Here is a 26,460-nt window from a genome sequence, read left to right as displayed (position 1 = left end):
GAAAACAAGCCTGTGCAGACTTATAGTACCACTGAGCACTTAAATATATTGTAGGAAATTATGTTACTTTTTCACTTCAATAAGTTCTAATACAATAATTTAACTTCAATATTCCTTTATTAATTTCACTACCTTTAATTAAACAAATTCAAGTTGCAAACAATGAGGAAACATAATGCTACATCATTTGGGATAAAACCCACCACTTTCATGTTGGAGAGTGAATACTGCAGAAACTGTTTAAAATTTTTTGGACCTTTTAAAATTCTAAAGAACTGTACTTTCGACTGTGACTGACATGAAAAAGCTCTGGTTTTAAGATATTTTGATGAGAATAGTTAACATACCATGTGCTTGATGTTGGTAAAAGATTTGCAGTATATGGTACCGCAGCAATGGTAAAATTTTGCAATCCACTGCCACCCATTATGTGGGCAAAGCCACCATGAGGCACCCTGGAACTGAGAATATGTACAGAAATTAGATCAGTGTGATAATGTTATAAGGCAAAAAAATGTAATCTTTACACTGAAAATATCACTTACTTAGGATGATTTGACAGTTACTAATACTTTTACTAAAGTTCCCTTTTTCTTACTGATATCAAAATTCTCATTGTTAAAAAGCTTTTAATTACAAGACTGAGTAACACATTGGTCCACTTACAATAGGCATCATATTGTTTGACTGACATTTAAGATAATTCAGCCTGCAAGAAGGACTCATTTCTACAACCAGTTTTTGTAGCAGAATGTTCATGGAATCAGAATATTCTGAGTTGGTAAGGACCCACAAGGACTGAAAGCTGACTCCTAATGCTGCAGGGATTGCACCATGTGCCTAACAGCGTTGTCCAAACCCTTCTTGAATTCTGTCAGGCTGGTGCTGTGACCATTTCCCTGGGGAGCCTGTTCCAGTGCCTGACCACCTTCTGGAGGAAGAACCTTTCCCTAACATTCAACCTCAAACTCCCTGATATAGCTTCACATCATTCCCTTGGGTCCTGTCTCTGGTCACCAGAGAAGAGATCAGTGTCTGCCCCTCCTCTTCCCCTCTTGAGGAAGCTGTAGACTGCAATGAGGTCTCCAAGGTCTCCCCTCTGTCACCTCCAGGCTGAACAGACCAAGTGACCTCAGCTGTTCCTCACACAGTTTCCCTTCAAGGCCCTTCGCCATCTTCATGGCCTCTTTGAATGCTTTTTAACAGATTTATATCCTTCTTATATTGTGACATTATCTCAGTTAAGACAAACATGTCTATTTATGTTTAAAGTTTAAGCTATATCACAAAACAGTTTATACTCTGATTACTATCTGTGGGACAAATGACCAAAGTGCCCTTGACATGTCTGTTCATTTAGTACTTCAGACCAAATATTTCAAGTAACTAATAAAACCATTACTTCAGTCACACTATAGCCCAGTGATAAACTATGGCAAAACTAGAACACACTAAAAAAATCGACACCTTCAGGAATGCAATCTCACTTAATCGTATTACTCCTTTTTTTCTTTCACCAACGTATTATTTAAAGATTACTCCACATGTAAATGGGCAATAGCTCATTGTGTTCAGACTCCCTCTCTGTCATTCTAAACTAACAAATAGAATAAAATTCAGATATTCAGATATTTTCATAGTATCGACTTAAGCTGACATGCACTACAAGATAACATCTTGCTAGCACAGCCCTCCCATCTAAAAAAGCCTCAACCCCCACTCAAACTCCACTATAATGAAAGGATAAAGGAAGTTGAATGCACTAGGAACAATGCCACCAGTAGGGAGAGGGTGATTATCCTTTCTCTGCACTTGGGGAAAAACATTCAGCTCCCAACTCCCCACTACAGGAGTGACAGGGACATAATGCAGCAAGCTGAGTGAAGGCCCATAAGGATTATAAGGGATTGGAGCACCTGACATAAGACAAAAGTGAGCTGGGACTGTTCAGCCTGGAGAAGTGAGAGCTCAGAACAATCTGATCAATGTGTATAAATATTTGAAGGAAGTACAAGAGGCAACAAGCACAAACTGAAGTCTAGGAAATTTCCATTTAAACGTAAAGAACACTTTTATACTGTGAGGAGGTCAAACACTAGTAAAAGTTGCCCAGAGATGTTGAGAGGTCAGCATTCCAGGAGACAGTCAAAACTGGTCTGGACAAGATCTTGAGCATCCAGCTGTAGCTGACCCTGCTCTGAACACCATGTTGGACTAGACAAAGAGATTACATCCATTGGTTAGAGCATGGTACTAATAATGCCAAGGTGGATCCCTGTATGAGCCATTCGCTTAAGAGTTGGATCTGATAATCCTTGTGCATCCCTTTCAACTCAAGAATATTCTGTGAAAGTTAATCTCAAGAGGTGCCTTTCAGTCTCAGCTGTTCTGTGATTTTGTAGCTAGCAAAGAAACAATCTGATTAAAAAAAAGAAACCTTCCAAAATATGTAACAGCTGTTAGAATTCTGGATTACAGGTACCTATACTAAAAGCAGTGCTCACCAATCAAGTGACTGTAAAAGCCAGAAGCAAGTGTAACAGAAGTAATGTTTCTACTCACAGTAAAACCACCTGGCAAAAATGCAAAAGCATAATGGTTGCTGCTGCTGAACGTGAAGGAGCTGGGACACAACTCACAGTAACACCTTTTAAACATACCTTTTAGAACCAGCTGTAGTATCCAACACAAATCTGTATTACCTAGCTTAACAACAGCAGTGTTGAGCATATAGTTCTAACACTGCAACACAAAGTAACCACTACGGAGAGAAGTGCTGATTATTTGCAGCATATTATTTCTGACACAAATGGAATTGTGCTTACAGCAACAATTCAGAACAGTGGTAAAAGATCAGTACTCTTATACCACAGTTTTGGCTCACATTCCAATACAGTCCTGCCTCCTCTGCAAGGACTTTTTTTCTCCGCTCTGATAAATATCCCACGTTCAAATCAGCAATAAAACAGAGACCTAACTGCTGAAAATTTCTTTCAGCCCATTATTATCTAAAAGTTTTTTCAATGTTACTTATTATAATATTTTCCATATAACAAGTCAAAATTGTAAAGCACGGTCAAAGCCTTGAACATTTAAAGGAAAAGATTGCTGCCAACTTGTGCCTCCAGGAATTAGTTTTCTCTGTAAGCAAAACATTGCCAATATAGTAAAGAAAACCTTCCAAACAGATGCCAAAAAAAAATCACAATAGCTGTGAGTAAGAGCAACAACACAATTTCATAGCTCTGGAAATTTCTACGTTTACATCTGAATCATGACTTTTTTTACCTATTTTTCCACTAACAAGTTTTGCATATATTTCCTTGGAATGAAAACACTGTAGAAGAGATTTTAAACTTGTTGTCTTATGTTTTCTTATTCTTATGTGACAGGAGACACATACATCTCTCATATTTAACAACAATGCTGAATTTTTCTTAAAATAGCATAAGCATATTGCTTATTGCTCAAGAAAAACTACAGTCCCCAAAGAAGTTCTATACAATCTTTGCAGCTGTAGGATACAAATAAAGTAGAATTTATAATTTAGAATCTATCAAGCTGTCAACACTTCCTTCCAACTGTTCACTAAAAAACCCATCAGAAGTTGCCAGTGGAGAATTAACAATAAATTAACCAAATACTATTATAAATACCAAACAGATCAAGGGGGAAAAAATAAGAAAAGCTTGTAGAATTGGCAATATCATCTCGAGCAGCTGTTACCTAAGAAAGAATAAATGACATCATAAGTGAACTTTCAGATCCCCAACATGAGCCTCAAAAACATTTAGGATTTTTCTTGAGTGTGCTAAGACCTTCAAATATGCTCAAACTTTGCTCACTACAATTACTTTACTATTAAAAGATGTCTCAAAATTGGTATTAATGACAAATGCAATGTTATCTCCACTGAAACTACCAAAGCAAGACTTCATAAGAGAAAAAGAGAAAGATGTAAAAATGGGGGAAGAAGACAAAGGGCAAAGTCTAAGAAATATTTAGAGACGTCAGAGAAACACTGAAGACATAATCATAAATCTAAGTATTTTATTTAATTTACTAGATTTATTCCACAGTCTTTGATTGGAAAGAAAGAATACTTCCACTTCACACACACAGAAAATCAAGTGAATGTACAAAAGAGATTAAAGGGAAATGGAGAGAAAAAAAGACTTTTAAATGTAGCCTACCTACCTGTACCCATAGAAACAAATTCTTCACTAAGGCAAGAAAAATATCATAGTTTGAAATCAGGTATACTTTTAATGTAAAATTTTACTTAAGATACCAGCCTGTCTACTATACTAGGCTCACAGAAAAGTCAGCATCTAATCTTCCATTTAAAAGAAAGTAGGACTGTCTGGAGACTTATGTGCAAAAATGCCAGCTGCACATCACAATTAGAGGTAACTTTCAAAAGTTAAATAGTTATGGAAAAATATATCTGTTGCATTTCAAACACTGAAGAAAAAACAAAGGGTTCCTCCTAGCTGATACAGAAAAGAAAAATCCTGAGCGGATTGTTTTTAAATTCCAGACCAGAGTTCTCAAAGCCACACTAAAAATTTCTTTTGTACTAACAAGAAAATGGGTAAGAACAAGACAGTAGGTGATTTGTGACCAAAACAAATGATGCTGATGCACGTATTAATGAGACAGTGTAACTGTTTACTTGATAGAAAGTGTCCCTTAGAATCCAGTAGATTAGCCCAAATGCCGTGAAAATACTGAATTCCACTTCAGTATCATTTGGAATGTTTTTAAGAAGCATTTGAAACATGACCTTACATTTTAAAGATCCTTTTTTGCTGTCTAGATTTAGAAATGGACAAGTCTACTAAAAATGAAAGACTGGCAGTTGGCATGCCACACGTGCAGTTACAATTTCAGGAATCATTTCTTCAGAGGACAAAAAGATAAATGTGCATACAACTAGCTTCTTAAATCATCCATGATCCCTAAAACCAAGGAAATTCATAATAAATCAAGTGAAACTAAAAGAATTTGGAAACCAGGCCATTTGATGATACATCCGTGACTGTGAAATTCCTTAATATACAAGGTAGATTTGATGATCCTAATTTGTATTTTACCATTGTTTAACCACAAAACTTATACACAAAAGGTCAACTACTCTACTAATCCTAGAATATTAAGGGAACATCAAACTAAGAAGATGGTGTGATCTCTGCCTGCTACCAGAAAAAGACTGGATTGCACAACTCGGGTGTCATATTTATGATTTTGTGAAATGTCTGTACCCACAAGCTCAGCAACCCACCCAGCTCACAGGGGCATTTATTGCTAAAGCATTCCCTCACTGCCCCCAAACCGTAAGGGAAATAAAAGTGGCTTTCCCTAGAGAACGAATAGATTTAGTACAGAAAACCTTTATAAAGCAGACAGTCTTCCATAAGGTTACATCTTTACTTCTCTTGGCACATTGCACTAACGTTAAATTCAACTTAGGGTGAGGAGAAGGATATTCTGTGCACACTGACTGAAGTGATACCTACTTATCTCATATATTACAGCCTCAGCTGATTACTGGAAAAGCCAAGAGTCATATAAATATGCAACAGGAACAAGAATATAAAGCTCAGTTAAATTCACTACAGCCTTGTCAAGAACGGCCTGGACAGCAACAAAGGCCTCTTGCAAAGTGGTCAAGTATAATAAATACATAATCAATCATTTTGCAGTAAAATGTACAAAAAAGAGACAGTGAAAGTATTAACACACACTTCGTCTACTTTGATCAACATATAGAACAACCAGTATACAGAACAGCTTCTAGGAGATCTTTTATGGCCTCTCAAGTCTCTTATCTTATTTCAGAGTATCTAGACAATGTATTTGTTCTTACAGAAGAGTCTCTCACCTGCCAGTAACAAATTGTAATAGTAGCACTCTCTCTTCCTGAGTTAGCTCTTCCACCACGTCCCAGAACCACTAAATGACAAAGAAGTTAGTTTGTACTTTCCTTTAAATACTTGTAGTATGTGAAAATACACTGATGAACCAATAAATGGAATATATCTGAGTTTGCTACTTAAATTATGAAATTTTTTTGTACCAAATTCATACAGATTTAAGTTACTGAATGTAGAAATACAGTATAAAAAAACCTCCACAAATTTCAGCCAAAATAAGCTTCTATACAGATAATGACAACAAAACCACATTTTTTGGATTAAATAGTGTACATTATTAAAAAAAATACATATATATATATAATTTTACCTGAATAACTTGGTCGCCTCTCTCATAACCACTGGTGTATTCTGTATTTTTTAACCAGTCATTCACATCAATTTCTGGCATACCAGACAACAAAAGCTCCTTCAGGAGAAACACAGAGATTGTGATTAGTCCTCCTGGCTAACCCCTTATTTCTAGAGTTTATGCTATTTTAAGAAGTAATGTTTTAAGAAGTAGAAAGCTTACAGTGCTTTTTCAGTTTATTGCAACCTCATGGAACCCATGACTAAATTTTAATACATGAAAATTCTTGAATTCAGGTAACTTCACATGATCTGTTTAATTTAAGTATGCACTAGCAAGAGGGAAAAAATATTGCCAAAGAACCTAAAAGAAAAAAAATCTCTGAGTCTTGCCATGACTTCAGAGAAAATTTGAGATGTGTTGGTTAGAGAATATCAAACCACCAACAAAAATTTACTGGAATTTTACTCTGTGACTTAGAAAAAGTAAAGACAATAGACAGCATCTCCTTACTCTTAAAGGATTTCTGTCCTCCTCAAGGAAAATATGCAAAGACTTAAAGGCCACAACATGCTGATTCCATACTGAAAATACAGTTTAAGGAATTTATTAACTGCCATGTTAAGTTTCAGGAAGATGGTAATCCTGAGTAATTAGAAAAAGCAGGAAAACACATAATGAGATCCTCACTGATAGATGCTCAGGAAGCAAAGCCCATGTGAAAGCTACAAAATCTTTATTTTGTGGTTACTGATCTTTACTTCTACATCATTTACCTGCTGATGAAGTATGCTGAACAAAGTGTTTAAAAATACATATGCATTTCTGCTTACCAGTTCATATTCATCAAAAAGTTGGATCAAAGATGGTGGAATGAACATATGGAAGCCTTGTAAAAAGGCATTTATCTGAGGCTGAATGGCTCTTGTCATTCTGAGCTCTGTCACAAGCTGGACATACTCAGCCTGCAATGTAGAAAACAATATTAAGATAGACCCCAGCAAAACCACACAATGCTCAAACTCAAACACACAAATGCAGTTCTCAATGCATTACACATCTCTTCCACTGTAAGGTAGTAAGAGTTCCTTTGCATTTTTCATGTGGAAGCAACACAAAATAAGCCCCTTCTGCTCTTCCAACTTCCTTCCTAAGAATTCCAAAACAGAAGTGTTTGAATTGTTACATAAACCAGTCAAAAAACAGACTCAGACTAAGATAAAGGAAGTAAACAAAACTAAACTTGTCATGCCTACATTTAATACAACCTCCATTAAGCTCAACTAAGAGCATAAACACATCAATGTTTGTAAGCAAAACGACTCTATTTAAGCAAGCCAACATTACTCAGGAAAAGGGGCTAACTTCTGAAAGAATACCTGTGAGCCACAAAACTTCCTTGCTTTCCTCCTGTCTCGGAAGCCTAAAATAATACAAAATAAAGCCTGCAGAGGTAATTAGTCCTAATAAGAATTTTATTTTTTTAAGAAAGTCTTGAAAAATCTCCTTAGTTTTTAAAAAAGAAAAACACCATAAAACAAATTTCCACCATAGCCAGGGAATAGACTATAACAGGCTTTAGAGATCTGGGGGCTCCATTCCCTTTAAAAGACACCAGCCAGAAAAGGAATCTACCAGAATTTTGCTTTTGTTGAGAACACAAAAGCCTAGGAGGTGTTAATGGAAGAAGGCTTTTAGAAGGAGACAAGTGCCTTTTAGAAGGGAAAAGTGCCTACATTCAAATTCTATAAACGTGTCTCATCTATCCCGACCAAATTACAGAAGTTTCATAAAGTTTCTTTACTCAAGAAAGAAGTTTTCTACTTGAAAACAAAATTTATTCTTAGATTATTTAAAGTACTCTGTTTAAAGAAATGCTTTGACTTCATAATCATGACTTTTAATAAGAAAATCATGAAATGTATCTCCCAATTAAACCATCTGAATTATCAGCTTCCTTCAAGAAAACAATCTTACAAAAATACTTCTTTGATTTTTAATTTAAAAATACTTCAAACTAAACTTTTAGGTTCTGAACCTGCACAAAAGCAACCAAGCATTTCTTCTTTCCTCCCTTTCAGAAAAACAGAATGAAATATGAAACATTTCAAAACAGAGGAATATTTTTTAAAGGCAGCTTCTTACATTCACACAGCTGTACAGAGGGATTGTTTGCTTTGCAGTTGAAAGATACTTTTAAATGCATTATCACCATTTTATTAGTTTGAGAGAACAATTAATTTGTGAAGCGCTCTGAAGAAGAGGAATATGACCTAATAATATCTTCAACTTCAGTACTGCTCCCAAAAATCTAGTTTCAGTCTAATAATCTCCCCAGATTGCTTCTATTATCAGTGGAGCTGACGACACCTCCCTTCTCCGAGGTCTGAGAGGCAGCCAAAGGAGATTAACTGCACTAGACAAAAGTCAGTCTGTGAATACAGGAAAAAAATCAGAAATTTTTGCAATACTAGGATTCAAAATAACATTAACACTGGTTGTCTGCAATGATCAGAAATGCATGTTTTACATCTCTTAAACTGTTTTTATGTAAATTAGGCTACCCAGAAAGAGAGTGTTGTGGAAAGAAATATTTACAACCTTATTTTCAAAATTCAATTTTTTAAAAAATTACTTATTTTATGCATGACGAAATACTACATTGAACACTTTAATTATGACAGAAAGCAGTTGCTGTACTTTAGGTGTAACAAGAAATGTGTAAAATAGCCTGGAACTGCCAGGCATCCTGGCTATCAGCACTGGCACATGATGAAAGACCTGTAGCACAGAATTTACATAATACATGTCAGTAAACAACCTGGTCAATTTGTTTTGCTTTCTGTGCACTTCATTTACATTTTATTCCCCTCTGAAGCCTTAGGAGCACATTACAAAACAGAAATACCTACATCATTTTAGATCTCCATATGCATTTCTACATAGTACATAAAGTTATGATCCAGCCTTCTTTAAGGAAGGGAGATTTGACTGAACACACTTTAGACGGGCATTACAAATATAACGACAAAGTCTTTGGGTGAGGGGTTGTTCTGTATTTTACTTTGAGGTAAATAAAGCAGAGATCATGCTTCCTCGATTTCACAATCCCATATACTGTGAGACAAGGATCAATGGTTATGATGATTTTCAGATTCAGAGAGCAGCTCCTTTTTAAAGCTGCCTGGAAAAAAAACCACCTACTTTTACTGCCAAACAGAATGGCCAGCCCACAGACAGGTTCTGGGAGGACAAAGAAAGCCATAGGATTGTCGAGATCTGCACCATTCTTTAATACAACATATAGTCAAACTCTGACTAGGCCTTATTTTATTTTTTTCCTAAAAAGTAGAAAGCAAAGTGATACGCAGCAAAGAGCAAAGATTAATTCAGGACAAAGCCTGACTTCTCCCTTTGAAGTCTCTACATTATCATGACAAAAGGCATTTGAACCAAGCTATAACTGTATTTCAGCTGAGTTACATGGACACAGCAATTGAAAGACATGAATATTTGCATCATCTAATTGTCCCACAACCATTCATCTTCTACACAGTTGATATAAAAAAAGAAAATTAGACCATTCCAAGAAAATAACATTTCACAAATAGCTCTTACTACTGCTGCATTTACTGTTTCAGTTTTCAACGAGAGAAAGGGACGGTTTGGGTGGTTTCTGTGCAGGGAGGGGCAAGGGTGTGTTTTATTTTGGTTTTGGCACGAGGAATTTTTTTGTTTAGGTTTTTTAAGGGATAAAGATTCATTCATAATTTAATTTTAACAGGTAATCTGCTAATGTGCATACACAGCAAATTCTTTTAGAAGCTGAATTTTCTTTTCCCAGAGGTATAATAAATACAATGAGTTTTAAACAGTGATCTATTATTCCTTGGATAAAGGCAGGGGAAAAAAATATATCACTTGCAGGAGAAAACGAGATTTTTTTTTTAATAAGGTAGACACATTCAATTTAAACTGATAGAACAGCTAAGCTAAAACGTACTGCAAAACTATGTCACATTAGACAAACTGGAAAAAAAATCCCCCAAAACCACTAAAATACACATCTCCAATTTTCAACAACTTGGCCACTGTCAACAACTTTGCCAGTGAACAAAACAGTGCCATCTTACAGATGATTTTTGACTTCATATTTTGCAACTTCAAATTCAAAAAACGCATTAATAGTTTCAAAGCTACCACCAGAGTCACCTCTTTCTTACCACCTTTCAAATTAAAGCTACACAAACTCTAGTCCCCTCCTGCCATGCTGACGAAGGCTTGATGAGATAGAATAGAGGCATCTCCTCTACACATTTTCAATCACCCTTTTTAGACTGTGCCCCAGCTCTAAAGTTAAGAGAGCAAAATAAGCTGTTAACAGGTAGCACCCTCCTGTGGGCAAGCTTCTAATTTTATGCTACTGAAAACAGGTTTTAAACAGTTGTTATGAAACTACAGTTTATGTTAAATGCGTCTTTTTTATATACTGAGAAGCTAAGACTGACCAGATACAAGAATCAAGATCTTTGCTTTTTCCAATAGATAATAAAGAAATTAATCATCCACGACCTTCACAATTAGACTTGTTTTACCATCTGTATTCTTTCACGAGTGACTGTTGCAGAAACCAGTGCACAATCAGGCTAATAATACATATTCCTGCCATTGCAATGACACTCTATCTTAATGAAAATGAGGATTAAGGCTACAAGAATCAGCGCCAATTGCTCCAACACGAACTGCAATGTCCTTGCGACAAAGGCTGACACCAAGCGGCTGTTCCCCAGTGCAGCAGCTGTCCTTACCACTCCTGAAGCCAAATGCTTACTGAGCTCAGAGAATAGGCTCGGCCAGTCCAACACAAATAAAAATCAGAACGCAGCAGGACCAGGAGTCAACACCAAAAAAACTGCAGGTCTACCCGTGACACTCCTGCAGTTACTCAGAACGTTTAGTCAATAACTGCAGGATTCACTTAGATTCAATGTTTATTATAGTTTCTAGACAATTTTTCAAAATCTGGCTGTGTTTTCCCATATTTCTTTTTTTGAATTAATTCTGCAGAGGAATAGGGAGCTTTTCAACCTGTTACCATTGAAGTAAATTTTAAAAGTAGGTTATTTCCATACACATCAAGTGACTTGCAAATAGCTAAAAAAGCGTCCTGCAGACTTTTACTCTGTCCATTATCTGTATGTTAATTAGAGCACACCAGCACTATATACTGGCCTAGCAGGCAGCACACTTTGCAATATTACCTATAATTTTATGTTTAGCGATTGCTACTGTTCTACTTTCTTGGTTTTTATACCCAAGACATAATTTTAGGACTATTTGTAACTTTAAAATAAATCCTTCATTTAAATTGATCTTATTTCACTTCCACAGGTCTATCAGAAAGAAGAACCTCTAATTTGAACTCTTTCAAAGATTTTAAGTAGTACTATTTATGTAACATGCTAACCTAGAAAAAGGGGAAAGAGTGTTAGCAACTGTGATTTTTTTAATATTTTCTTCAAAGCAGGCATACCATTCATCCTTCCAGTTATTCAGAAAGTCAGCCTGATGGCTTTTCCTACACTACCATCTTCTGAATAAACCTGTGTACTCACCTTGTTTTCCTGTGTAACAAGTATGCTTGCACCCCCTGGCTTCAGTGGCACTTCTTCCATTGCTCCAAACACATCAGTCTCAACAGAGAAGGTCAGCTCTAAACCCAGATCACTGATATCATTATCTAAAATCCACTGCAAGTTCTTTGCATACTCTGGATCAATAGATGCTACATCCTGATAATTTACAGGTATGCCTGGGGAAAAAAAAACAAACAGAAAGACAAAACTGCTCAAATAAATAGGATAAAGCAAAAAGGGTTCTGACTTAATACATGGTAGAAGATTGCCCTCTAGAGAGAAACCAGAATAATGCAGTAACAGGAAAAGAGAGAAAGGGAGGCACTGTTGCTAAGTACAGCAGAACAGCATATGCTGTATTTTTACAATACTACAGAATCAAGTTTCCTCTGTATGTTTTTCCTCCTAGTGAAGCAAACGACATACCACTCAGGCAAAACCAATTTGCACAATTTTAGTTCACTAATGGATTTTAGTAAAAGCATCTACTCATTCTGAACACAAAACGTAAAAGGTTTCCTACAAAGTCTTAAAGTTTTCTACCTAAATTTTAGAAAGCAAATACCATATTTCTCTATAAAAGTATCTTCTCCCCTGGAGCATTACTTAGGGGGCGGGGGAGTGAAACTATTATTATAGGAATTTCACATTCCAAACTGAACCTGCAAATCATTTAGAATCATTAAAAGGAGAGTTGCTAGAAGTCTGACTTTTCTCCAGGTACAGAAAGTGCCTATTTACAAACCCCTTCAGAGGCATGATGGCGCTCAAGAACATCTGAGCAAATGGGCACAGAACAAAGTGAGCCTAGTTTATGCAAGAGAGCTACCCTCTTCACAAGAAAGCAGACCTCAATTGTTGTAACTCTGGCATGATAGACATTTCAGCTGTACCAAGATAGATACACTACCTGGGAAAAGGGGCAGGGGGTGAGGGTAGCAGTAGCTTTAGAGAAAAGCAAGTTATTGGGAAGTACTGTCCTTGCTTCACCATCTTCCATGCATTGTAAGGGGTGACCATTGGTAGAAGCTCTAGCACACTATGGATTGTGGATGCAGTACCCCAGAGAAACACAAAATTCAAAGGTTAGCAGCCACTGCAAAACATCCAAGTGTAAAAAATGTTACAGTATTTCCCTGGAAGAGCTGACAAGCACTGAAATGGTGTGTACACTGCTGTAAGGCATTGTTTTTTCAAATAAAATCAAGCAACACTCCAGTTTAAGAGAGGCATAAATAACTTACTAATTAAATATCATTGTCATCTCTCTCAAAACAAAAAATCTAACAGCTGTCTAGTAGTTTCCAGAGGACTTTTACTTTTGCCAACCAGCAAGCACATTTGCATTTGACACCCAAAACATGGGAATAATGATGTCTCTGAGGGATATATGCAAAATGTGGGAAAAGAAGACTGAAAACTAGGAATCAGAGACTCCTTTAGAGAAGAAACTCAACAAGTGTTATGATGAAAGCATACTCATAGTCAGCATGTTGTGAGACCAAAGCACTAAGCTCAGTCATTTGGTTGACAGATATTTTACCAATGAATAGACTCAAGCAGGCAGTTATAAAAAATTCCATCAGAATTATCATGACAAAATTTGAATCCCAAAAAATACTATGTATCTTTATCTTGTATACCCTTGAGGTCCCTGTAGTTTGGAAAGGAAGAGAAATCTATCTTAGCATAATTGTGAGAAATAGGTGTTTCTGTGCAACACAGAACTTCAAAGAGATACTACAGGTAAGATCTGAGACAAGCTCGTTCATTATTTAAAGTTTTAAGGCCTTCAGTTCAAGATACACTGTCCCAGAAATTAATTTTCACTTTTGTTTATACCATTTCAAGGACTATTTTCTATTATAGAGAGGAATGTACAAGTAGATAGAAGAGATAAGAATTTATCCCCTATGGATCTTTGTAAACTGGAGGTGGAAGTCTCCTTTTACAAAATGGAAAGTAACTGTATCTGCAGAGAAATACAAAGTAACTGGAAAACACCACTAAATAACCATCTGCTCCTCTCCTGTTTAAGCAGAAGCCTAATAGATAAGAAGTGTGAGAAAAATGAACCTAAGAGGTTTTACTGATTTCTGACCGTATTTCTCCCTGTGCTACATTTGGAATAGAGTGCAGCCTAAATAAACATGCAGACCTATGGAACAATGTTTGGTTTCACAGCACACACACCCAAAAAAATCATGCACACTACACATCTAATACCTTATAAAGCACATTAGTTGTGTGTTAGCTGAGTCATCACATAAGTTGATGATCTCTCCTCACCTACCGGACATTGTTGCAGGAAGATCTCAACTCACCACAGTGGAAAAAGGTAATGCACTCACCTGAGTCTCAAAGAAATGTATGAGCATTTGTTCATACAGGTTTCAGCTTCTAATTAAGGCCCTTCCACATCATGTCTGTTGACTAAAAAGAGGAGTTCCTCTCTGAAGGAGATTCACAGTATGCTTCACATACAGAAGGGCTTCACACACCTGGTGGGTCCAGTGCCATCAACAGATGGATATACTTTGGCTACAGAAAACAAGGATCTCAGTGCAAAGTGAGAAACCAAAGGAATGGAAACAGTCTCAGAATGCAAGAGATTTCATACTCCTTTACTTCAGGCCTGGCAAGTAGCTGAAGGGAATTTCTATGTCTGTAACCAAATAACTAGCATTTGGTATGAACAAGAGCTAGCAAAAATAAAACAAATCTGCTCAGGAGCACCCACTGCTGTGCAACTCTGATTCCTTGAACAAGAAGACAGGAGATGCACAAAGCTGATGGAAAAGGCCTTGGGAAGGTTTAAATAAATCACAGTGATTGAGGCAGAAAAAGCAACTACTTTGAGAAGTGGAGATATAATTTTTCCAGTTCTTTGTCTCTGACAAGTAATAAGGAGTGATAAAAAAAATATTTTTTTGACCTTAAATAAGTTGAATGTGTATAAACTTCTAGAAAATTCCAGGATGCCTGTAAAACATAATGTTGGAATGACAAGACCTTACTAAGGACCAGTTAGATCTTATTAAGAGACTAATGACTGCTGCTTGGTTTGCAATAGTTATTCTAGCAAACTGGAAAAAAAAAAAGAAAAAAAGTAAGTAATAGGTCATCTTGTCAATTCAGAAACCGTATCAGAATTCAAGCATATAATCACAAACCAAAACTAGGAGGGAACCCAAAATCATTAGCAGTCATTTCCAAAAGACGTGACAAGAACAATGTTTCACTATTCTCAAGGTAACACTGAACAGCAGAAAAATAAGATTTTATTTTTTGTGAATACATCACAAAGAAATTAGCCTGTGAGAGTTATTCATAGCAATGAAAGCAGCATGGCCAGGAGGTCAAAGGTGATGATTCTGCTCCTCTACCTCACACTATGAGACCCATCCACTCAAGAGACTGCATCCAGCTCTGGGGCCCCAGCATAATGACAGAGACCTGTTGGAGCAAGTCCAGATGAGGCTACAATGATGATCAGATGGCTGGAGAACCTCTCCTATGAAGACTGAAGGCTGAGACAGTCGGACTTGTTTCAACCTGGAGAAAATAAAGCTTCAGGAAGACCGTCAAGCAGCCTTCCAGTACCAGAAGGTGGCCTACAAAAGAGTTGGAGAGAGACTTTTTACACAGACAAGTAGTTACAGCACACGGGGGAATGGTTTAAATCTGAAAGACAGTAAGTTCAGATTAGATATTAGGAAGAATTTCTTTACTGTGGAGGTGATGAGGCACTGGAACAGGTTGCTCAGAGAAGCTGTGGATGCCCCATTGCTGGAAGTGTTTCAAGACCAAGCCGTACAGGGCTTTGATCAACCTGCTCTAGAGGAAGGTGTCCCTGCCCAAGGTATCCAAGATCCCTTTAAACCCAAATCATTTATGATTCTTCTACTCATTCTTGATGTCAGAGTCCAAGTCTTAAGTCAGCACCAAACTGTGCCATGCCATGATACCTCTACTTTAGACTTTCCTGTGTGAAGATCTATGACTAGGAGAGCCTGATGAAGCATTGCCAACATGGTGCTGCTGCAGACTGGCTGTGGTCCACTGGCCCTTGCCCAGCACAGAGAAGTAAAATACACTCCTCTGTGAAGATCTTAACAAAGATGACTGAGCCTACACCTTCAGTGAATTGCAAGTGGTCTCTGAACACTTTCATGGAGAATAAACAGTAAACCTGAAGTTAAGAGTTAATCTCTCCTGGACTCAGCAAACATCACATGAAGACCACAGGTAGACAAAACGATTACAGAAAACCATCAAGCTACCTTATACTTCCAAAGATCAGCAATCGAACACAAAGGAAATTCGGCATGCAACAGCAAATAAATTTATGTACTTGGGGGAGTAACAAGAATGCACTGGGAATCACACCTTCTTTCAGGTGTTTTTTCATAACAATGCAGATGACAGGCATCTTGTTCACCAATCAAGAGGCACAAAGCTTCTTAAAGAAGAGCAGAGAAGAGCCCTAGACCACAGATACCACCAGCTAACAGAGGGTATCCTCCACTAAAAATGTTACATTTCTATAAAAACATCTGCCCAATCCTCCTGAATGCTACAGTAAAAGCATATGAATTAACTTCTCTCATTAAGGAGACAGGATGAATCTGCATTAGTTCTGAAACCCTATTTTGGGAAATAAGTAGTGTTTGTTGGAGTAGGTAGACAGAGATGTTTTCAACAGCAGGGCTTCACCTTTTTAAAAACCATTGCACAAGTGAAGAACTTCAGACATGATCAAGAATGCCTGATAGATTTTTGCCAGAGTTCACAAACGTTCTCAACTTTGTCTTAAGTTAACTAGGGAACAATTATTTTCATTTCTCAAGAATGACATCCAGAAGAACAAACGAATTTCACAACTCTGATGCAAAGAATTGTTGTGACTCTGAGGTACATAAAAGACTAGCAAGACATTAATTTCCAAAGCCTTTTCACTTTTAACACACACACAAAAGTAAAAAAGAAAAAGGCTTACTACTCAGACAACTGTTAGGACTAATAAGCAGGACTTTAATAAAACCATACCAAGAATATGTTTGTAGAATGACCTTGTGAAGTAGATGTTCACCAGCTGCCTGTGATTCAGAGCCAGCCCCAGGATCTGGCCTGCGAAACGGAAGTAGTTCAAATGATCTGGATTTACAGAAGAGTTGCTGTTCGGCTGGAAAGTTGTTCCTATAAAACAAAAATATTATCATGTTCCATTACTTTTTTTTTAATTAAGCTTTTATTTATCAAACACCCTAAGCATCTGAAAACACTGCAAGAGTTTTATCTCAGGGTTTTGAAAGTCTGTTTAGGGTTTTTTGTTTACACAAAAAAAGATGTCAGAAAGAAATGTCTTAGAATGTAATGAAACTACAATGACACTGCTTAGCCACTCTCCAAGGTACTGTTCTGAATCATCAACAAAAGGGTAATTGCTAAATTTGGTCCTCCATCTTACTGTATTGCTATATACAAGTTTTACTCACTCTAATGGGCTTTGTTTCCATCAACTTGTGAACATGCCCAAAGGAAGGATGAGAACATATCAATTTCCTTTCATCTGTCTCCAGCCAGATACAGGCAGGAGACAGTCCAGCCCTAGTCTCCTTGGACAAGACAACTTCTAACACGCAGACCTGAACCTCTCCTTTTAGCCTTCATGAAATAATCTGTGCCTCTACACAGATTTTTTTGGATTACAAAAACGCTTTTATAAAAAAATGACACCCTAAACTTAGGGGGGAAAAAAAAGAAAGGGCAGAGACATACCATCAGCTGACTGGGTAAATAAGGCATAATCTGGGTTAACTATTTCACTGGATAAGATATCAAACCACTCACGCACCACACCCTGTCCCTGCATGTCAAGAGAACAAAACATATTAGTACACAAAACTTTCACTCAATAGTTATGCTGAGTAACCACATTTTTTAAAAATATTTTTAAAGTAGGTTTTAGTTCAAAACCACACTTGTAAATGAGAATTAATACTTCCATATGGAAATTCCATAAAAGAAAACCATGCACTTTTACCCACCATGCCTTCTTCTCCATGAAATCTCACAGCAATGCCCTGCTTTAATTTTGCACAGTTCGCTTTAGACACAACTTCACAGCTACTCCTAAAAATAGAATCTAAATACAAAATACCGATTAATATTTTCATCTTCATTCATAATCTTTCAAAGACACACTAATTCCATTTAGAACACAATACCTCTGTGAACCAAAAGTATGTCATTTTCATTGACAGGCCTGTGCACCATGTCTGAATCTGGCTGCCCGGCGTGCAGATGTTCATAGAACCATTCACAGCGATCTTTAAATGGCTACGGAACAAGGTGCAAACCATATTATACACATGCATTCCCCTGAATAATTCCTCTCCCATAAGCAAACCATTATGCATAATTCCCAATTAATTTTTGAGATGTGCAGAGTTACCCTAATATGCTATACAGTATTTTGGGAAGAAGAAAGGACTAGACATGTGCTTGAGTGCTTGCTGAAGTTGGGTCTGCAGAAAGGCTGGACCACCAGTTATCCCAAAATAGCTATTAAAGTTTTCCACAGAAGAGAAAAATAGCACAAAACTTCTTACAGATAAGGGGAGAGCATGAAGGAACTTAAATAAGAAATAAGTCATTGGCTTCTGTAAAACTACTGATAATCAACAACACCTGAGCATAGAAGCACAAGTGAGATGAACCAGCCCTATTTGCAATAAGGTTCATTGCTAATATAAAAGAGCCCAAAGGAATCAGAAACATTATAAATTCCTAGGTGAGAAGGTTCTAACTTGTTTGACTCGGTGTTTATATTGGTATTTTGCAGCTCTTTCGAGACAGATATGACATAAGTATGGCCTTTCTCATCCCCTGCAATTCACAGCACATACATGAGTTGATTTAACAAACAGGGTATCAGTTCTCAGGGTCTCCTCATTATTCATACATAGAGAGTTTCAAAAACACACATTTCAACAAAGAATGAATAAACAATACCCCCACACCATGTCCCAAAAATGAAACTGGATTAATAAAAGCAATTTATCTTTAAAAATAAAAGCACAGTATGGTTCACAACTAAGTAAAAAAAGCTCTTGGAACAGACAAAACGACATGAAGTTTCACTAAAGGAGATGCCACTATTACCAAATCAAGTAACAGTGACGTATTTATCCTCTGTTTTGTCTCAAAATGCAATTCGTTTAGGGGAAAGGAAAGCATTTTAAAGTTCAATCTATTAGATGTACACAATTAAAAACAGAAATTTCACTCTTTAGCTGAAAGTTGGACTTGTAAGACACATCCAACATTGGTTATTTCAAATGGACTCACCATGTATTTTAGAGAATTATGAAGACAGAAATATAGCTGCCATGAGTGTTTAATGACCTTTCCACATTACAGATTCAGAAGCACTAGAGGCCATATTTAGTTCTTTCATCCTCCCCAAATAGATTTTCTTTTTTTTTTTTTAAAACTCTTTGTATATTCACAGAAGTTGCAGCTAAGCACCTCCTGACATTTACCTGAGCTTTTATGATGTGCATAAATCTGGACATTAGTTCAGGACACTCCAGAAGAAAATGAAAGTGATCAAAAATTATTTTGGGATTTCTGAAAAAAAAAATAGGTTAGAAGCTATTAGAGAATAAATAATAATGCTTCATGAGGCAAAAAGTCTACATAAAGGAACAATGCAATTCATCATATAGACAAGTTTCAAGAGATTCTTCTATTTTATCACTTTTTCCTCTTGTTTCCAAACAACTTACACTACCTCATCTGCTAAACATGGAAGGATTAGAAGCAGCTCCCCACACAGAAGGAAGGTTATAAACCTGACAGTCCCAGAGAAACTCTGGAAACAGCCAACTCTACAAAGATGGTTTAGACTCCTTTAAGTTGTCACACATTTGAGGAAGAATGAAAGTTTTCATCTACCTTAAAAGGGAAGACCTTATTATAACAAATATAAGGAAAGAATCCATTCATCAAATTACTCTGTTGCTCTGTGAAATAGATTTTGATCACGAATCTTACAAATAGATCACTTAAATATGCAGAAGAGTTCATTTAAGTCTGAGTTCTGAATCATTAATCTACACTCCCTTGAGTTCAGCAAGACCATTAAATTGCATATTGTTCATATATCACAGTAACAATCTAAAAAATACAACTCAGTAAGAAGAAAAAAATGAATTATTGTCAGGGAGGAACAGAAGGGTGGATTACAAGGTCCATATTTGTTGAGGCTTACCGGTTCACAAAACACTTTAGGACATCATCATGTTTACAAACAAATTCTATAAAACGAGGTGACGTCATCCTGTTCAAAAATAATAAGATGTTTTTGGTTAGTGCAAATCAAAACTAATTTGAATTGCATAAATTGTTGAGTTGGTTTTTTTAAATACTACAGAAATAGAAACTGATGCTGTTTAACTAGTCATCATGAATCTAAATATTCAACAGCACTAAGATCTCACAACGAACTAACAGGAAAGGCAAAAATGTCAAGAACCAATCACCTTCCAGAACATCCACAGAGAACCATGCCCCAGAAAAATAATACTGGCCAATCTGAAAGCTTTTATTCAACTCAGTTTGGCAGAGAAAGAAAAACCCTTACGGTGATTAGGAATAACCAAGAGCTGTCATGTAGTAGGACCCTTGCTTTTAGACTCCTCAAGGAGCTTGTAATACCATCATACTTGCTTAATCTTCTACTCATGAGGGCCTAAGTCACAAATCCATAACAATCTTGGACAGACTACAACCTCAGTTACAAGTGGTCACACTTGCTTCCCTTTTAAACCAGACCTAAGTTGAACTGGATGTTCCACACAAGACTACATGTTTGTCAACCTGGGACAGAATTCCAAGTGAGCATTACTTTGAGGCTGAACTCTCCTTGTTATATGTAATACAGTCAAATAAATTTTGCCCCAGCCATCATTTTCATACACAAAGATAACTCACTTTTTTTTTTCTGAGCTTATAGCTCTTCTTATTGGATAATCACATTAAATTCAGGGATTAAGAACCAACAGTAAAAACAGCTAAGTTTCAAAATATCAAAATCCTACTATCTACAAGTATACTGTATGATAACAAAGAGCCATTAGACATTCAATACAAAATATGCCCCAGTGCAACTACATTCATAGCAGCAGCTCTACGGAAAACTTGCAGTGCTGTTTGGTGGGTTTAGGACCATTAGAAATAAAAAAATTGAAAAAAAAAAAAAAAAAGCATTCAAATAACTGAACTAGTGAAAGCATTAAACAGCCTAGCCTCACCTGTCACTAATAAAATGTGATCAGTATCAACATTCTTCCAAGAAAGTATGTATGATTTTAAAATGGTAATAGTTTGGGTAAGAAAAATTAATCATCTCCTCACCCCTGAGGCATCTGACAGGAGCAGCACATATAGAAGGCTTGAATGACAGCACTTAGCCTATTTGCTGTCATGGAGATAACATCCTGACAATCAGCACAAGCTTCCTGCTTCCCAGCAACATCATATGTTTTTAACTCGACAGCATCCGTGGACAGCTCTTTTCTTCCCTCAGTTCCTGCGGTGGCAAAAGGAGGCGCAGGAGTAGCATCTTGGTGATCAGGTCCTTTTTGCTTCAATAAAATAGAAGTAATGTTGGCAGAGTCCCTTTTGTTTTTCATCAGCTCTGTGGCTATCAGAACAAGCCATTCATCCAGAGAATGCCAGAGCAGTTCCAGTGGCTGCAATAAACACATGAAAAAACAGACAAAAAGGAACATGTTGACATTAGATAATATTAATAATGTGATAATCCTCTTAAGGCAAATAAATATCATGCACATTTTAAAGCTTTAAATGATCCTTTAGAGGTCATGTTAGAGGTAAGAGGCAAATACTCATTAAAAAATCTGCACTTGTAGCCAAACAGCACAAAGAGAAAAATTCATATAGAAGGAAAATCACGCAGCAGATGGAAGAAAGATAAACTCACTTGGAAAGAACTAGAGAACTGGACTATATGACAAAGTTAGGCTACACAGAGCACACTACTGCCTAACCACTGCAGCCAAGCAGGGGAACAGGAACATACAGATTGAGTTTCTAGAGTAAGAGTGTCAGTTCTTTTCAAAAAACCTGGTCAAAGGAGCTTCCTCTACCAAGAAGATGGAGGAAATCCCAAACACCACTGAGATTCAGGTTCACACACATGTCTAGTAAGAATGTGCTTTATGCATAATGTGAGCTCATTCAGCTCATTTTGATAGCACCTCAGATGTTTCAGAATAAGGGTCACTAACACCTAGCTTTAAGAAATAGAAACAAGTATCAGCAGAATCCCATATGAAATTATAAAGCTATACATTTTATTTTATTTTAACGAAGACACGCTTTTTTCACGACTACCTGCTAAATCCCAATATAATTGCCAGTACAATTCCCTCATTACACATTTACTCTGAGCCGCAGGCCTACTATAGAGAAGAAAAAGGAATAAGATCTGTGGTTTTCTCATGAGCATAAAAATGTCCACAAGGGCTAACTGTGTTGTCCCTTAACAGTGTTTAAGAGCTGGTTTCAAAAGCCTACAGCCTAGTGAGCATAGGGATATCAATCTCACAGGGAGATAATCAACTCATGTACTTCAAAGCATTCCAAACCTAAGAGTGAACTTCTAAATAGGTTCCTTTTTCCATGCATTACTGTTGCATCAAATTCTTCACCAGAGAAAACATTCAAAAACTTAGCAAAGACTGAAAGTTATGTTCTCATATTCTCAGATTGCTTTTGAAAATAGAACTGCTCACAGCATCTGTACATTATCTGGAACACTATCAGTTGCACTTCATAGTTGACACGTTCTCAATACACAAATTACTTCTTGTAAGAGCTGTGTATTAAAAGATCCTGATGAAATTCACCAGTGAAAATTTTACCACTACACTTCCATTTTTTCCCAATAGGAGTGTGGGGGAAAGTCAGACTGATCTCCAATACTGGTAGGCTTTGCTAAATCCTTTGTAGGTCACTCAATGCTTGTGCTCCCAGTGACCACACATTTCTCTAGATGGTGATCTGAATACCTCTAGCACAGGTAGCTATAAATATCTGCCATACAGGATCAAGCTATCCCTTCCAAGACCCATCTGGCAGAACTTTACCACGAAACATAATGTAAAAAAACTTTCTAATGGAAAATATGATTAACTGAATACAGAGAAGAATTTAAATGCAGCTGTACTCTTAACTCATAACTCAGGAGAAACTAGGTAGTTATCTACTAGAATATTAAAATCTACTTTTCTTCCCCTCAAACTTTATAATGTTTAGCTTGCCAGACACCATATTCCCCCAATATCTTGTGTTTTATCTTTTATTTCCCACATATTTAAAAGCACACCTTTCAGAACCTTTCCACCCAATTTGTTTTACCAAAGCTAGTTCTTCACAGCTTCCGATCATAAACTCATTTCAAAAACTAGTCAAGCACAGTCGCTTTAACACTTCATTTTATTTCTTTCTAGTCCAACTTCAGGATATAAAACACTTCTAAATATTGCCCATCACCTCCATATCCATTACTGTCAGCATTTTATGTTGGCATCCATGACCAGACCTTTCCAAGTGGCATATGGACAGATTCAAATCAAACCACTAGAAATGTTTTTTTTCAAACTACTAGTCAGCATTCTTCGTTCAATTCTCACCATGAACTTCATATTAAACAAAGACATCCACTCAAACTTCAGTTGTCATATTTCACAGTGCAGAAAAGTTTCTCTAGAATTATACAGCTGAGTCTGATGGAGTACCAAGTTTTTACAGCTGCACACCTTACCTCCCAAATGCAAGAATTTACCTATGCAATGCCTTCCTCTTTACTCATCTAGAAAGCAAGACCAGTAACCAAATCCATATTCAAACTGCAACACTGAAGCAAAATCTTTTGCCAGAAGTCAGATAGCTTTTTAAGACACAGGGTGCAGGAGATCACTAATCCATGAAGTGACTTTGTTACAGCAGAGAAGTTACCTCAATTCTAGAAAAGAACAGTATCTGAAACAAGGAAAAAACATTAAGCACTTCCCAACCTTGTTCAATTACAGAGAAATTTTGCAGTAAGTTTCCCAGATATGTGATCACACTGAACAGAACTTGGAAGAGCAATACATGGAAAGCAACGAGTGTAAACCTGGTCCAAAATTACTACTCAAAGTTTCTCACTGGTAAGATCTCATTTGAGTTAGCAGCTTGTTTCAAGCCTGGGAGACAAAATTCAATTATTCTTCTGTATCATACAGGATCAGTACCAGAATGTGTTATCATTAGCTAGTGCTTCCACTTTAAAACATCTGTATAGGCCTGAATCACATACAGGGAATTCTGCTAAAGCACAGATAGCCCTGTAATTTTCTTGACCTCATCAAGCAGTAACATTCCTCAGTAGGCTCAGATCAAGAATACTCATATTTTTAACCCCTTCCCAGCCACATTACAGTGACAATTCTTCAAAACATGTTCAATCAATACATTGATACAGAAAAATTTGATGAAGCATTACGAAAAGTCAGGTCTTTCTTATCTCTTCCCAAAAAGTGAAAAAGACCATCACAAGCACATTTTCAAAGAAAGGACAAAAAAGCGGAAGGAAAGGTAGGACTAAGAGAAAACTGGAAGTCACCCAATTCACTCAGCACTATATCTAACCTTCCACTACCCACTCTACTGTAAATTCAGGGAAGAACAGACTAAACCAACCACAACTATAGATTAACTTTGCATTGCCAGACCTGTGTGTCCATTCCCAAACAACAGTAATTTCTCATCAGCAGTTTTATATTTCTGGGTTTGAAATTTAAATCAATCTTTAAAATATTGTGGACACAACAGTGGCTCTACTGCATGGTTGCCTCACTCATGAAACTCCTAAATAAATTACAATAATTGCAATAATAATTTTTAAATAATCCTGAATTTTTTGTTTTGTTAGGTAATGTAATAGCACATTACCATGTACTCATGTTACAAATGTTACTCATTTTGCTTACTTATTAAAAACACACATGCTGTTTTCACACAAGTAAGAATTACTGATATTTTCTGAGACAACTGTGGCAGTTGTTTAATATAAGTCTACTGCACAAGACTTAAATGCACAGTAAATTAAGAAACAATTCTTTCATCATACATACTTTGGGCACACAGATAAGTGATTCTACTGATATACCACTTCCTTTGAAAATTGCAATTTAATGTTTTTGTTTATTTTATGCTGAGTTCTGAAATTATGTGGAGTTGAAAAGCAGGAAACTTTCCTTTTTTTCCTTTTTGGGCTTAGTAGCAGAATATCTTACTGGAGATAGTTATTGTATGAAGTGTGTTTAACATCTTTTTGTTATTTAATCTGGTATACTGGGAGTAATTTTCATTAAAACTGTTAGAAAGTTCTGGTGATTTGGGTAGGGCTTTGTTTTTCAAAAACAGAATTCTGGTTAAACCCACACTATTGCCCTATTTTGATGAACAATTCCAAAGAACAATTATTACATTGCACACTGTACAATGCACTACATTTTGCAAACAGTATTGTTCAGACTCAAGCACTAGTTTTATATTCATTACATAAATCAATTTGTTCTTAAAACTATTGTGCTACCAGAAGAACAAACATTTGCGCTTTCATGTTTTTTGGGGTTTTTTAACAGTCTAAAGCTTTTCTTCTTTCCAAGAGAAAAAATTTAAACAAAAACTGAGATGCTTCACTAAATAAGCTGGAATTAAGAGTATCATCTTCCACAATCTTATCAATATAGCTCTGTCTTAAAAGCCCTTACAAGTAATGTAATATGATGAACATACATCATCAAATAATTGCAGTAATTTCAAAACACTGTTTTCACAACACAGTGAAAGAAACGCAAAGGTAAAGAAAAATCCTCAAGTAATTACTGGCAGCTAAATTTCTTGATACAAGCTGTGCTGTGTAAGAGTATGGAGTAAAATGGGAGAAGAAAGATTACCCTGCAGTTCTTTTTTATTAGGTGCTCTGCAAAGTATGACAGTTGTATATCCAATGAAGACTGAGTGGCACACAGGAAACTGGGGCTTCTTTACAAAAAAGGTAATCTATGACTTTCTACAGAGACATTCCTTAACAAAGAAACATAAAAATACCAAACACCTTCAGGAACTAAACCCCTAAATGGCAACCATCTAAAGCATGTGTTTGAAAGCAGCTATAAATCAACCTTGCAAGGGTAGTAGTGAGCTATGTTTTAAACCACATAATTATAAAATCCAAGAACAACTCGGGAAAAGATTTCATTATCACATTGAGAACAACATACAGATCAAGAATTCAATTGTTTCCATTTGTCTTGTGAAACTGGGTAAAGCTTATTGATTCATTTGTGTATTTCCGACTACAATTTTGAAATTATATTAATATAATCTATTATATTAATATCATCATATTTTGAGACTACTATACTCTTAACAGAAATGAAAACAAAATTTACCAAAGTCACCTGGGTAACTAAACCTTCAACACCTAATAGACAATCTATTAAATAAGAAA

General features: G+C 36.4%; 1 protein-coding gene across 4 annotated transcripts in view; it reads right to left on the bottom strand.

Annotated features, from left to right (window-relative positions):
* The window catches only part of HACE1 (HECT domain and ankyrin repeat containing E3 ubiquitin protein ligase 1), a 48,735-nt gene that overhangs the window by 997 nt on the left and 21,278 nt on the right, over window positions 1-26,460 (bottom strand). For all 4 annotated transcript variants that reach the window (XM_014880416.2, XM_014880417.2, XM_088161969.1 and 1 more), the window contains 12 exons: window positions 21,288-21,625; window positions 20,143-20,211; window positions 19,412-19,499; window positions 18,095-18,206; window positions 17,915-18,012; window positions 17,646-17,733; window positions 16,914-17,063; window positions 11,844-12,040; window positions 7,062-7,193; window positions 6,247-6,345; window positions 5,885-5,955; window positions 348-461 (listed from right to left, as the gene is read on the bottom strand). In XM_014880416.2, the coding sequence (XP_014735902.1) occupies window positions 348-461; window positions 5,885-5,955; window positions 6,247-6,345; window positions 7,062-7,193; window positions 11,844-12,040; window positions 16,914-17,063; window positions 17,646-17,733; window positions 17,915-18,012; window positions 18,095-18,206; window positions 19,412-19,499; window positions 20,143-20,211; window positions 21,288-21,625 (1,556 nt within the window). The remainder of the gene's footprint in view (window positions 1-347; window positions 462-5,884; window positions 5,956-6,246; window positions 6,346-7,061; window positions 7,194-11,843; window positions 12,041-16,913; window positions 17,064-17,645; window positions 17,734-17,914; window positions 18,013-18,094; window positions 18,207-19,411; window positions 19,500-20,142; window positions 20,212-21,287; window positions 21,626-26,460) is intronic.

The sequence above is a fragment of the Sturnus vulgaris genome, chromosome 3 (genome assembly GCF_052056855.1).
Source record: "Sturnus vulgaris isolate bStuVul1 chromosome 3, bStuVul1.hap1, whole genome shotgun sequence".
Classification (NCBI taxonomy): Eukaryota; Metazoa; Chordata; class Aves; order Passeriformes; family Sturnidae; genus Sturnus; species Sturnus vulgaris.
The sequence above is the reverse complement of the archived record's forward strand: the minus strand, read 5'-3'. Positions and strand labels throughout refer to the sequence as shown.